At 36.5% G+C, this 14,383-nt stretch overlaps 1 protein-coding gene across 4 annotated transcripts in view; it reads right to left on the reverse strand.

Annotated features, from left to right (window-relative positions):
- Nucleotides 1-96: 96 nt before the first annotated feature.
- LOC121369054 (serine/threonine-protein kinase TBK1-like) overlaps nucleotides 97-14,383 on the reverse strand; it is a 44,204-nt gene continuing 29,917 nt past the window's right edge. For all 4 annotated transcript variants that reach the window (XM_041493875.1, XM_041493876.1, XM_041493878.1 and 1 more), the window contains 8 exons: nucleotides 13,398-13,488; nucleotides 11,116-11,206; nucleotides 7,559-7,719; nucleotides 6,422-6,532; nucleotides 5,388-5,555; nucleotides 3,483-3,682; nucleotides 1,940-2,090; nucleotides 97-560 (listed from right to left, as the gene is read on the reverse strand). In XM_041493875.1, coding sequence (XP_041349809.1) covers nucleotides 347-560; nucleotides 1,940-2,090; nucleotides 3,483-3,682; nucleotides 5,388-5,555; nucleotides 6,422-6,532; nucleotides 7,559-7,719; nucleotides 11,116-11,206; nucleotides 13,398-13,488 — 1,187 coding nt within the window. In that variant the 3' untranslated portion in view covers nucleotides 97-346. The remainder of the gene's footprint in view (nucleotides 561-1,939; nucleotides 2,091-3,482; nucleotides 3,683-5,387; nucleotides 5,556-6,421; nucleotides 6,533-7,558; nucleotides 7,720-11,115; nucleotides 11,207-13,397; nucleotides 13,489-14,383) is intronic.

Consider the following 14,383-nt stretch of genomic DNA (forward strand, 5'->3'; position numbering starts at 1 on the left):
ATTTTTGTCCCCTGCATGCAGTGGACGCAAACTGTAATGATCTGTAAGAAATAACAATTATTTTTTTATTGATTTTGTTTGTTTGTGGGGTTTTTTATATACTTCGATATGTTCAGACTTTACTATACTATACTAGACTTCTGAAAGTGGAAAAATGGCTTAAACTATTTTTAAGTTGTGCTACAAAATGTTTGTATAATCCATTTCATTTTGCATAACTAGTTACAACTATGTAAATAGTGTCCTAAACGTAATGTGTAGACGAAACAATTGGTCTTGCGCGACCAACTATCAAATGGAACTATTGTTCATGCAATTACCAGAGGACAGCTACGTGAAACCATTTCTACGTTTTATTGTTTTGGTCCACATACCTAGCACTTAGTGCGTGGGCGGTTTTAGACCTGTGCATCACTGACGTGTTTGGTACATGAGTACACCTGTTTCTCTGTTCCTCCATTTCGGCCAGTAATCTAAGTCTGGAAGCCATCTCATCACATTTCATTGTCAGTCTCCCGACAAATCTCTCCACTTTCTCCAGCACAGACTGTAAATGCGACCTAGCAATACATTTGGTACTTAGACAGGGCTCGAAATAGGAAGTAAAATATTGCCAGCTGCTTTTTTTTTTTTTTAAAGTAGGTCAATACAAATATGGCCTACTAAGAAAACAATATAGCCTGCTGGAAATAAGACCGCACTTAGTGAGTGGATGGTTTGAGACAGTGTGTGGAATATTTGGAGCTGAGATGTAATTTAATCGCATTATAATATTAAAATACAACAGAATCACGAGGTCAGACTCGGCTAAATAGAAGACAAAATGATCGTACATACATCTATCTCTTGATCAATGATGTGCGACCTTTTCTTGGTAATTTTAGCAGGTGATTTTTTATTTTACCTGCTAGGTCTAAAAAATGGACTGCTTTTTGCAGGCCGCTATTTCGAGTGCTGTAACTAAATAATAGTACTAAGACGAACCTGTCATCAGTTGGGTGGGAGGCAGGAAGAACAGTTGCACCCTCCGTAAAATACTAAATAATGTTCTTTTAGTTTGCGCCCTTTCTGACTTTATTGAAAAGATTCTATATTAATGTTGTGCTCTTAATTATTTTACGTTAGGTCCGGCCCTGTCAAGTGTGATACCGTATCACATATCAATTTGTTTAGCGAGTTTAAATTAGTCTATTCATTCTAAAAAAGAATAACCATTCGAATTATTTATGAATCAGTTACAACGTGCAGGGCATCAATAGCGAAACATTACTTTGAAAATAAAAACGAGTACAAGTATGCTCTTTTTAGATTTTGAAATTCATTTCGAAATGTGTTATTTGTACTATTTATAATAATTATTATAACAATATCTTTTCAGTGGTAAAGTTACCTTTATGTTCAACAGTCTGATACTAAATCCACGAGTATAGAACAATCCATATATACATACACTAAGTTCATAATCTCAAAATACAACCAAAATAGGTTTTTCGTCTTGGACTGTGATCCCCATTCCGTAACTACGTAACTCAGTGTGAGATAGATACCAAACGCATATAATGGCTGTTACCACGTTCTGTCAATTTGGCCTGTGCCATGCGAGAGATCAGACCTGAGACAGACGTGCCTGGAACGTCTGTGGTAAAGTGGAACGGAAATAGAGTTATGTGTTCCGTGCGTGTGACCTGTGCGACACTATGGGCTAACACAGGTAACCAAGGGCAAAGGGGCACATGGACCAATTCCCAGTAAAGTGCACTACAATGAAAATTGTAAAACAAAAAAAAGGTTCAGGAAAAGGGGAACTTTGTTTTTGTTTAGGGCGACACGTTCCCCTTGTCCCCTCACTTGTAGTTCAACTGCTGTGCACCTTTTCTTTTAACGAGCTAAGAGGTGACCACTATAGTTAAATCTCATCTTAAAAACATGGGATGCTTACTTCAAGAATGACGCTGCGTTCTTAAGTTGTCGCTGTATTAGAACTGAATCAGTAACGAGCTCACGTATTTTGAAGACCGTGGTACTGCACTTCAAAGCGACTTTTACATCTTCTTGTGGAGACGGTGCTTCCGGAAATCCCGGATATGGATCTGAAATGTTGAAAGACGCATTTTATATTTCCTTTGAGTATTTTTTTTGTATTTTTTTTGTATTTTGTATTTTTTTGGTTGTTGTTGTTGTTCTTGTAGCAAAACTATTTTCATGTGTAAAATAGTTTAAAAGATGTTACTTACAGTTTAGGTAATGCCTTGATTTAGTTCACCTAGAAAAAATATAACCAAAAAAAAGGGGGAAAGAGCATATATTTGCAATTCCAATTTTCAACTTCTTCAATTTGTAACTTTTGCGCTTTGATATAAATTATATTTTTGAAGTGATAATCGAAATGATAAAACTATAATGTTGTGAAAATTAAAACGAGCTTTGTTTCTCAAAGTGCCATGAACCCACATCATTATATTATAGGTGAAATTATTCACTCCTTTTCGTGCTGGGGTGTCGTTTAACATCTATTTTATTCTATTTATTCACTCTCACCACTTAAGGGGAGCTTTGACTCTCGCTCCACATCACTCCCCTGATACTGGTTCAAGGAGAGTAATTTACATGACTCCCAATAATCGAAGTTACGTGAGTAATTAATCACTCCCATCAATTTCTTTTCACGTTAAGGTCTGGTGTAATATTGAAAATATATTTTATTTGTTTAATAATTGAAATACCAAGATGCTCACACTCAGTTATGTATGTTACTAATCTGTACAAGAATAATGGCATGGATGAATATACGGATGAACAAACTAAGGTCAGGTCCGGTCATACGTTTTAACGTTCACGTTCAGAACAAGCTGTTGTAGCACACGCCTATCATGGGCGCAGTTTTCGACTTTCGCTGGCTCCTCTGTCCAGGACAGAACAAAACTAATATTTTCTTGCGAATTTATGCTGATAGAAAGACATAAAGGAAAACAAACTAGTAACAGTAAATATTGACCGTTACATGAACCCTCATCCATAGCATTAGGATGTTAACTGTTACTGACATTCAGTGTTACATTGGCCTACTGGTATTCCGGCCAACATTACATAATCCATAATTATCCCAATAGAGAATTAATCTGAACGACAAAACCGGTATCAGCGAGCTCTACAACGCAGGGTTGAATGGGCATTTAGAAATAAAAATATTCGTTGGTTGCATGAATCTCAATCCAGTGCCTTGTCTGTAGGACAACAGCCACTCACGAGGAGATCCTTTACTGGAAAATATTGGTCTTAAATGACCATGTGTTTCCTGATTTCTTATTTCTTTCAATCAGTATATTTTGTCACACAAAATGCATACATACACACCCTTCAGTTTTGTTAATTTTTAACATGAATATTTTAATGTTACATGCATCTACAAGTTGCAAATGTTAATGGCTACCACAAAAAAAATATTTTACAGTAGCAAATATCGGAGGCGTGGGCCAACATACCAATGCCATCGTGGGAATGAGCCATGGCGTCCACGTCTCGCAAAGACATGGCTATGATAACGTCTCCTGGTTCTATCACGGCACCAACGGTAGAATTATCTTTCATAAGGTGAGACAAAAGTTGACCTTTCACAAATGACAGCTGTGAGTGTGCTGAAACGTCCAAGATTGCAGCTAACTGGTCCATTAGTTCCTCATAGCTACAACGGACATGACAACTAATCATTTATAACAGAAATGTAATCAATACTTATCGTTATTATATACTTCGTATTACATACCGACGATAAAAAGAAAGTATACCGATAACTTTTTTAAAAATAAAAACGACACAAAACACAAGTTGATGCAAGTGTTGTATTTTGAAACTATTATATTTTGATGAGATACGAACACTGGTATACACAATAGTTACCATCAAATGTGAACACTACAGTTCACAAACCTCATTAGACGTAAACTGTGCAAATTCACATACCATCACTAATGACGAAGTGCGAATACACATGACCATAACTGTAGCGAAATGAATGTCAGTGTTCAGAAGCAAGTATGCTCACCACGTGCAAGTATGCAAGCGCGAACTCTAAGTCAGACAGAGTTCGTTAAGCATCTAACGATGGTAGCAGGTATTGCCTCCCATTCCTCCCTCAGTGCCTGTACCATCTGATCCCTATTCACTATTCATTGAAGGATTAGGACGGCGTCGAATTCTCTGATCAAGATGATCCCACAGATGTTCTATGGGTGACATGTCAGGTGAACGGGCTGGCCATGGCAAGACACTGGTGTTGTTTCTGGCTAAGAACTGTTGTACAAAACGAGCTGTGTGACGTCTGGCATTGTCAAGTTGAAACGAGATCCCGGGGAGCTGCTGCATGAACGGTAACATGATGGGGCGTAAGCCTGGTCAATGTAGCGCTGTGCTGTAAGGTTTCCTTCAATGACAACAAGGTTTGTTCACTGTTGACAACAGATATCACCCCAAACCATCACACTACCACCACCAAACAGTACGGTCTCCTGAACACAACAAGGAGTCGTTCTCTCTCCTGAACACAACAAGGAGCCGTTCTCTCTCCCGTATGTCGGTAGATACGTTCAACTTGATGTGCCCAATGCAAACGACGAAGTGGATGTTGCCTCGTCAACGTCATCCCTCTAAATGGTTGATATGCCCTGATGCCATGCTTATACGTTATGTGTAACGACTGATAATATGTCCAAGCGCAATCGCTGCAGATGGCGTCACAGTGAGGAATCTGTTATGTAGATGTAAGATGCGGAGATGGCGGTCCTCATTGGCTGTTGTGACGCGTGGTCTTCCACTTCGAGGTCTGTCTGCAGTCTTGCCAGTAACATTTGAAACACTGCATCAACCTGGTGATCGTCAGTTTCATACAATTCATAAAATTCTTGCGATGTGGGCGTAACTTGATCCCAACTGGAAAATACCAATGGCCCTCTTTCTTTCTTCAGTAGTTAGCCTTGCCATGTACTCGGGTATTTTACTATTAACTGATGCATATTCTTTGTCATGTTGCCCTTTTTGTGTCTTTATGTGCACGAGTATCATGTTTCACGTGCAGTGTACATGTCATCCATTAACACATTTCACACGTGCCGAATCACCCAAACGGAGCAGTGTGTGATGATTTCTAATTGGCTATGATACATCGAAAGACAAACATACACAGATAGATAGATAGATAGATAGATAGATAGATAGCTGTGTGTGTGTGCGTGTGTGCGTGTGTGTGTGTGTGTACATTGTGTACTCTATTCACTGCAATGTTAGTAACAGCTTCAATTCAAGGAGTATTAAGAAATTGAACGAAGAAAAATAAGTTTTCTGGCATGATTTACCGTTGACAATGTACTTATTAAATAAATGGGATCTCATACCTCAAACATGGAGGGATGTATAGTGAAATCTGTGTGGCCTCATCGGCATTGATGACAAAAACAAGTATCATCTGTAGAAGTTTGGAGCTGTTTATGAGGAAGCTTGTAATCCGGCTGGAGCATTGCAACAAATCATTAATCACTGGTTCAACTTTCTGTCTGAGGTTCCTAGTAATATCAAAATATAATACATAAGGTTTTAATATGTAATTTGTTTTAAATAATCTAATTCTCAGGTCGTTAGAGATAAACTCATAAGCCGATTCTTTTTTTATCACTAACCCCTATTATGCAAGTGCCACTCCCCAGATTGGCCGTGCTCACGTCCGTTTCGTTGGTCCTTTCTCATATTGCCATTAGTTCACCCTATGTAACTGCATTCATAATAATATACTGAACGTTTTGTCAACACTATTCTAGTAAAATTAAAAATATAGACTAAATTTTTAAAATGGTAGATCTAGGGACATGATTCTAGGAATTTTACCCCCATCCAAGTGCTTCAATCTAATCAAAAATTGTTACATACTGTTGGTGAGTCTTGTGTTTCTTTCGTTGATAAGTATATTATATACAAAAACAAAATCCATTGTGGTGATTTGCTATATATCATTCACTATATTCATTATAGGGTTTTTTTATTATTATTATAAATCAATATTGTCGTGAAACATGGTTGCGATCCATCTTTCTCTGACTAATCCTAAACTAAATGCACGTTATATTAGGAATATCCCATCTGCTGGTTCTAATACCATCATTAAGACATACAAGAATGTAGAATTCGATTACTCAACTAAATTATGTAATAATAATGTCTGTGTCTGTGTGAACAATTGAATGGCCGTTAAATGAATACAGCAGTCAATGTAACGATCTTGATTCGCAAACATCTACATATACTATATTAGAAAATATATATTTGTTCGTAGTTACAATTCCTAATATTGTAGTTTCCAGACAAAGTAGGAATGGGTAACGGTTGGGTTTCTTTTAAGACTACATTACTAAAACCACTAAAGTTAACGACATACTTGGTTATGTTGCATGTGTCGGGGAGAGTTTTTCTCCATGATATGGCGCCATGCTGTACGATCTGAACACCGGATATTGCTCCTGGAGGTTTGTGCTTTATCATTTGAAACCTGGTAAGAGAAAAATAAATGGGCATAGAAAACAGTTGGTATTTGGCCATTCATTACTAGTATTTTAAATGTTGTTAAACATTTGATAAAAGCTGATAAGCATGACCAAAGCTGTCGAGATTTGATAACCAACTCATGCTTGTTCTTCAAAGGTATTTGAATTAATGACATCAACTGAAGTATTGCAAAATTACTTTCAGTTTTGTAGGCGTCCCTAGTTTATTGTTTCACATTTACTACGAAGTTATTACTCTAGTTTTGGATACAAATCAAATTTCTTACTTGCAAACTCACTACGTTTTCAAAAAGAGGTGTAAAACTTCTTTCCTCCCTTCCTCCCATCGTACGATTTGTACCTTAGTGAAAATGTTAACTGTGACGACCCCTATAATTTCTCAATCGATATTAATTTTTCATGTAAGATTTATGGACGGCAGAATATTTTTTAACGAGTACCAGTGAGGTACCTGATACGCCCATCAGGAGTTTGATGGAAAATCATATCTATATTTTTAGTGAATATGTTACGGGTATGATTCGTCTAATTATGTGAATTTTTGCAATGGGATGGATAACAGTTTGTTTTGGACCAACCACCATCCCAAGTTGTTCCTACATGTGGTTTGATGGTCCTGTATGCATCTGTATGCAAGATATGATCTGGACAAGAATTTACTGTTATATGCAGTAGACTGTGAAAAGTAGATCACAGTGACCTAGTAATAGTACGCGACACACCACCATCCCAAGTTGTTCCTACATGTGAGGTTTGATGGTCCTGTATGCATGTGTATGCAAGATATGGTCCGGACAAGAAAACGTTAACAGACGGACGGACGGGCGGATGGAAGGACAACGCCATACCATAATACGTCCCATAGATGAGCGTATAAAAATCACTAGTTGCACAGAAAAAAACATCTTTCTTTTTTTTCTTCAAAATTACTCAAAATCAGGACGGCGGATCCGTAAACCAGAAAGTTAAAAAATATATATAAAAACAAACAAACAAACATCTGGCCTTACATAGTGTCTCTGTTATGTCGTGAACCACCAAAAGGTTTAAATGGCACGTCCCCGGTGCATGCGTGAATGAGAGTGCAGCCGAGGCTCCAGGCGTCGGCACTGCTGTTATAGCCCGCTGGTTTCTGCTTGTTTACGAACGCTCTCTCGTACATGTCAGGGTGCTGAAATTGAAAGGGAACGTAATGGGCCCGAAGATACAAAGCCTGTTTTATACTAACACACGTGAAACTATATGCAATTACAATGCTTAAACATCTGCGTTACACACGTGAAACTATATGCAATTACAATGCTTAAACATCTGCGTTACACACGTGAAACTATATGCAATTACAATGCTTAAACATCTGCGTTTGAGGAAAAACAGGCTTCGTAAATTCGGCCCATACTATGTGTAATATTATTGTTTAATGATACACCCACAATTAGAACTTTGACAGTAGTGTAGGTATTGCATTAATTTCATTTTCAATTTAAAATATGTTCGTGTTTATATCCAATTAAGGTTCAAGCACGCTGTCCTGGGCACACACGTCATTTATCTGGGCTGTCTGTCCAGGACAGTGGGTTAGTTGTTAGTGGTTAGTGAGAGAGAAGAGGATGTAGTGGTCTTACACCTACTCATTGAGCCGTTAAAACTCACTCTTGGTGGGAGCCGGTACCGGGTTGCGAACTCTAAACCTACAAGCCTGTAGTCCGATGGCTTAACCACGACACCACCGAGACCGGTGCATTAATATCTAGACTCGTACGGACCTCAAGATTTCAAATTTTTCTGGGAATCACTTTCAGTTCGGTGCCCTTTTTTCATCAGAACCCATCACAAACCTTTTTTCAGTAATGATGGTATTAGTGAATTAATATGTAATATGATCATGGGTAATGGACTTTTGTTTCGGTGATTTTGCCAATAGGCTATCGATACGCTACCATGAACAATAAGTTCCTTGAACTCCGTACACCTAACATACCAAGGGAAGACAGCCAGAACTGGCTATGGTCAAAGTCAAAGGTTTAAAAAAAATTATGAAAGTATTTTTTAAAATCTAATATAATAATTAATCTGATTTAATTATTCGAATTATGTAGCTTTGCATCACTCAAGACAGTTACGTGTATGCCCTTCACCCCAGATAAAAGACATTACATTATAAAAATAATACTTTCAATTTTGCAAAGAGTCCATATCGACCGTATCTGGTTGTCTGCTCTCGATATATATGTTCCACCAAAAAAAAGCACATCTTTTTGGGCACATCTTTTTATGTTTTCTTTAAAAATGTTCTCACCACAGAAACACCGCCGTTTGTAGACGCATGTACTAGTTTTCCATGAGAATCGATGCCTTTATTTACCAGAATGATACATTGACTTTTTTAATCAATATAACACAAACATGTTTAAATGTTTTAACATCTGCAATGCAGTTCACAAAGTGCGTACGTATATGTCAGTTGTCTTTACATCATCACATACTTAGTTGGTTATTCCAGCCGTTGTGTCTCAACCCAGGTCAAGCTGTTCTACGAGTATAAACGATATACACTCAACATAAACAGCTAAGCATGCTTGGGTCTGATAAGCTAGTCTTTGGAGTGGCAGTCCTCCAATAGGCGGCGCAGGAGAGAGATAAACCATCCTGTTACGGATCTCCTAGGGGAGGGGCGGTCCACTTAAACACGAGCACCTGGTAGATCATGGAAGCAATCATGACTTTGCCTAAAACATCTTTTCGGCTGTGCCTTGTGCAAAGATACAATTTTGATCATGGAATACGGTTTTGTCATTCAGATATGTAGAAAGATTTTCTGTCAGCACATACTACTCCACTTGGCACTTGTTGACAGACACACAATATCACTGTGTTTCAGGAAAGTACTCAAACTACAGAAACTGCCTTGTCGTGCAATTTGGATGTACGTGATTTCCAAAAATGTCCAGATGCTGTCAACACAAGGTCGATTCTAATACACATCAAACACAAAAACAATCCAAATCTCATAAACTCTATCTCTGTACATGACTGAGCACAATTGTCTATGCTATGGCAGTCTGCACTGGAGAAAATCACTTTCAATATGGTGATGACACTTGGCGTTGGAGAATAACCTTGTCCCACTACTGACACCAACAATTAAAATTATGTTCAATTTTCACAATGTTTTATCAAACAAATGTTTGAGAAAACATGATTTAATTTAGCTTACCGTACCTTCAGGTATGCTAAATGCTTAGATGTTTATTATTAGAATTCTGTAGTAGAATTAATAATGTCAACACAACAGAAGTTAATTTGTACAACAAACGTATTTAAACCTTGACTGTTGATAATATTGAGAGGTCTCACTTCCAAACAATGAAATGTTCCTTAGTTATTCCTTTAAAATCGCCATCAGACCTACAACAGAATTATACAATAACAGTAACACAGACTTCGTTTTCTCTTAAAACGTAAAAAGTTACAAAATGTTTAAATACTAACAGTTTATTTATATATACATGTGTGTGTGTGTATATATATATATATATATATATATATATATATATATATATGTATATATATGTGTGTGTGTGTGTGTGTGTGTGTGTGTGTGTGTGTGTGTGTGTGTGTGTGTAGAGAGAGAGAGAGAGAGAGAGAGAGAGAGAGAGAGAATTAATTGCAAATTAGTTCATATATGGACATATTATCACTTTTTAATATCATGTATGTATTGTGAATAAATGAAAATACATTGTGTTTCCATAAATGTATGTACTGCAATGAAAACAACCCCACAACTAGGGTAATATAACTAAGCTCTGTACATTGTGTGTGATACTATATATTATAATAAATTCATGTATTGTAGAAAGTGGTCAAATTAGAAATATTAAACTATTCAGTTTTTGTGTTTGTGTGTGTGTGTGTGTGTGTGTGTGTGTGTGTGTGTGTGTGTTATTTTTGTTGTTGCTTGTCTGTTGTTGTTTATTTATGTTTTTCTTGTTTTTTGTTGGGGTGTTGTTGTTTTTTTTTTGGGGTTTTTTTTTTTTGGGGGGGGGGGTTGTTGTTGGGGGTTTGGGTGTGTGTAGGGATTTGGGGTTTTATTTAAAGAAAAATATATATTGCTAAAGTCAGAAAGTAGTGAAATCAGTAACACCAAATCAAACTAGTCATTATAGGTTTAGTACCTTGATGGGTGTTTCTACTCTAGATGATTATTCAGACTTGGTTCTGTCCCAGTGCCAACAGCCATATGTACATCCACATAGTTTCCATCCATCGGCTATTCATTTGATTCTTTACGCGTAGACATGGTGCTAGTTATTCGTCCTCAGGAATATCCAAATGACAATGTGTTACTATTGGAATACCTTGAAAAGTTTATTCATCCCTGAATACCCAAAAACACGTGTATACCTTCTACTCTTTTAAAACAAAAATGTTAAAGACAAACGTTTTGTTAAACTCGGGTGAAAATAAAAATACGTCTTTTATTCTAGCTTGTCTGTTTCAAGAAAAAGAAACAGAAAAAAAATGAAAAAACATTAAAAACAAATAGAACAAGAAAGAAACCTACAAGGTACTCTTCAGTTCCAACAAGTGATAAAAATTCTTCGCCGTCTGCTATTTGGCGGCTAGTTCCGAAATCTGACAGTTTGAACGTAATCCTGAAAATGAAAACATTGTTGTGGCGTAGATGAATTAACTAATAATACGCATTGTTGCGAGAGCAGGAAGAACAATACATTGTGGGTTGTTTTATTGTTGTTGTTGTGGGGGTTTTCAATATACAAAAATAATGTTGCATGGATGTGGTATAAACACAAAACCACGAAAGAAAGAACTTAACTGGGTCATGCATGCTTTGAAACTCGTATTCACAACGGCATGGTTATTAATGTTTTTGTTATCAGCAAAATCAATGCTTTTTCGTTTTTAAAGATAATAAAATAATACCAGTTATTAAAGTGAAATACTTTAGATTTGTTAACAAAAAATCATTTCACACTTGACATAAACTTGATAATATACTGGTGGAAAAAAATTAAAAGAACACATAAATAATAACAGAAAATATTGACTGCAAGCGAAATCTCCATCCACAGTATCAGGAGTATCAGGAAGTCAGCTGTATTACTGATATTCAACCCCACATTACTGACATTCAACCCCACATTACTGATATTCAGTCTCATATTACATCTCTGTTGTAGACGTCTCTCTAGTAGTGACGTAAAATTTGGTCATAACTACCATGTGTTTCCTAATTTCTTTCATTCAGTACATATAACTTGTAACAGTTACTCGTTTATCATTCTTAATATACTATTACTTAGCGTTATTGTATTATCCATACATCAGTGAATGTGATGTAATGCTCTGTTGCATATGTCAGTGTAATGTTGATTTGTGATGCGACTTTAGCCTTTGTATTTAAATTCATGTTTAAAAATTAAATGTCTGTTACACAGAATAATTAGTAATTGGGTATGAGGAATTTTGAATGCATTTCGGGAGTGACAAATAAAATATGTGGTAACAATGCAGTGTTACATTTTCTACAAAGTATACCTTATATGATTATGTTCGTCAATTTACGAAGACTGAAACGGCAGATTTCGTTTATTACGCTTACCCATTAGTACTTGATGAAATTTTAAAATACACCTGTGAAGTCACAGTATTGTCTCAACGGGCCGAGTCCCATTATTTTTCAGGAATGGAGAGTTAGAGGATATTCCCCTATACGTATAAACAGCACAATCAAATAATTGTCCACATAAAAACAATGTATTGTTCACTTATAAACAATGTAAAATTCTAGATGGACATTTGTTTCTTTCCTTCGTCATTTCCCAAACCTGAAAAGGGAACCGAGATAAATGTTTCAAAAGAGCACGGCTGCCCATTGTCTTAAGTTAGCTGAAATGGTACAGGAATTTTTCAGAGATTGCCGCCAGATATTTCGAAGCTTGGTCTTACACAAGGGTGGGTGGTCATTTATAAAGTATTTGATAAAGGTTAATGCAGGATATTTCTTGTCGTGAGGTGCAACGTTTAAAAAGGGCGCATCTAGTATTCAGGAAGATCACCTACAATATTCAAGATAACATTAGCATCTGTTTTCTATATACATGCAGTAATTTTCAACAGAAATATCAAGCTGACACAGATACATACTTTCAAAGCTGAAAACCAATAAATGTGTTGTATTCATCTACTAAAACATGATACTGACTTTTATTGTAAATTTTAATTTTATCTATCTGTGATATTTGTATTTTTGCACACTTCTTTATTCTGTGTTTTTATCTGACTATTGAATTTTTATATTGATGTTCATCATCACTTCAAGTTTTTGCCTTCACCATAATTTGACTATCAATAGCCGATGTATTCTTCGTGCTGGGGTGTCGTTAAACATTCATTGATTCTACTAAACGCTGGATATTTCGGGGTATTGTGAACTTCAGAGGCGGGGTGCGTCCTCCCAGCACCCTCCATTTTGAGCGGCACCTGATTGGAATTACAAAAACAGTTAAGGCCTACATGTGCTGAAATTAATATTTTAAATTAATCCGATATTTATAATAACATAAAAGCCTATTTAAAATAACCAGTCACGGTTTTAAAACTTGCACTTTTAATGGTTACTTGCATAAATGAGTGGATTTGGGTGGGGGGATATGTTTTTTGGGGGGGATATGTTTTTGTTGTTGTTGTTGTTGTTGGGTTGTTGTTTGTTTTGTTTTGTTTTGGGGGTTTTGGGGGGTATACTGTAACCTGGGAATAGGAGTGGGGGGATGGAGCCGACACACAATATTTAGAAGACTATTTTTATACCACATTAAGACTTACGTTCCGTCTAATGCTACATCCAACAGCACGTTCCCTGGCTTTATGTCGCGATGTAGAAATCCCTCTCCATTTAGATATTGTATTCCGGCACCTGATAAAGATAGGTCAAGTAGTGAACCATGTTCGCTATATAGAGCACAGCTATGTAATATTACAATTATAATTTCAACTCTAACATTAATAACGTTAGTAAATGCACTACCAAAACCGAGCATCCACACATCACAGGCAAACGGACTACCACTATGACGTATATTTATTTTTAGTCATTTAAACTTGGAAATTTAATACAATTCTGGAATTTGATACATTTCATTATATTCTGTTATATTACAGTTTATTGGGCTGTATTCTTTTCATTGAAAGCATATGTTATCTATTTGCAAGGTATATACATTGAGAGATATATTACATTGCGGGGTCATAATATGGAATAGGAGTTAACAGGTTTATACTCTCTTAGAATCAAAGTTTGAAAGGTCGTTTGTTTGTTTGCCTTTTTGTCGACATCTAAAGCACATGATTTATTTATAATCGACTGTTGGATGTCAAACATTATGTAATTGTGATACGTAGCGAGAGAAAACCCGCTTCATTTTTCTAAAAGCAGGGAAAGATCTTTTATAAACACTTTTCCACAAAGAGGACAGCTGATACCACTGTATTTGATATAACAGTGTTGGGCTTTTAGAATTAGTGCATTGTGTTTATATTACTTTTATGAAGTCAATGTTAACGGTGGGCCATGCAAAGGTACTGGGTTCGTAGTTCGATAGTCTCCCACCCAGAGACCATTACATCGATTTCTCTCCCACTAATCACTAAGAACTAACCACTAACCCACTGTCCTGGACAGCCTAAATAGCTGAGGTGTGTACCCAGGACAGCGTGATTGAACCTTAATTGGATATAAGCACAAAAATAAGTTGAAATGAAAAGGAATTTCAACATGCTGTATATGAATGGGTGTATCGCGTTTTACTAAT

Source organism: Gigantopelta aegis, chromosome 3 (genome assembly GCF_016097555.1).
Source record: "Gigantopelta aegis isolate Gae_Host chromosome 3, Gae_host_genome, whole genome shotgun sequence".
NCBI classification, from domain to species: domain Eukaryota; kingdom Metazoa; phylum Mollusca; class Gastropoda; order Neomphalida; family Peltospiridae; genus Gigantopelta; species Gigantopelta aegis.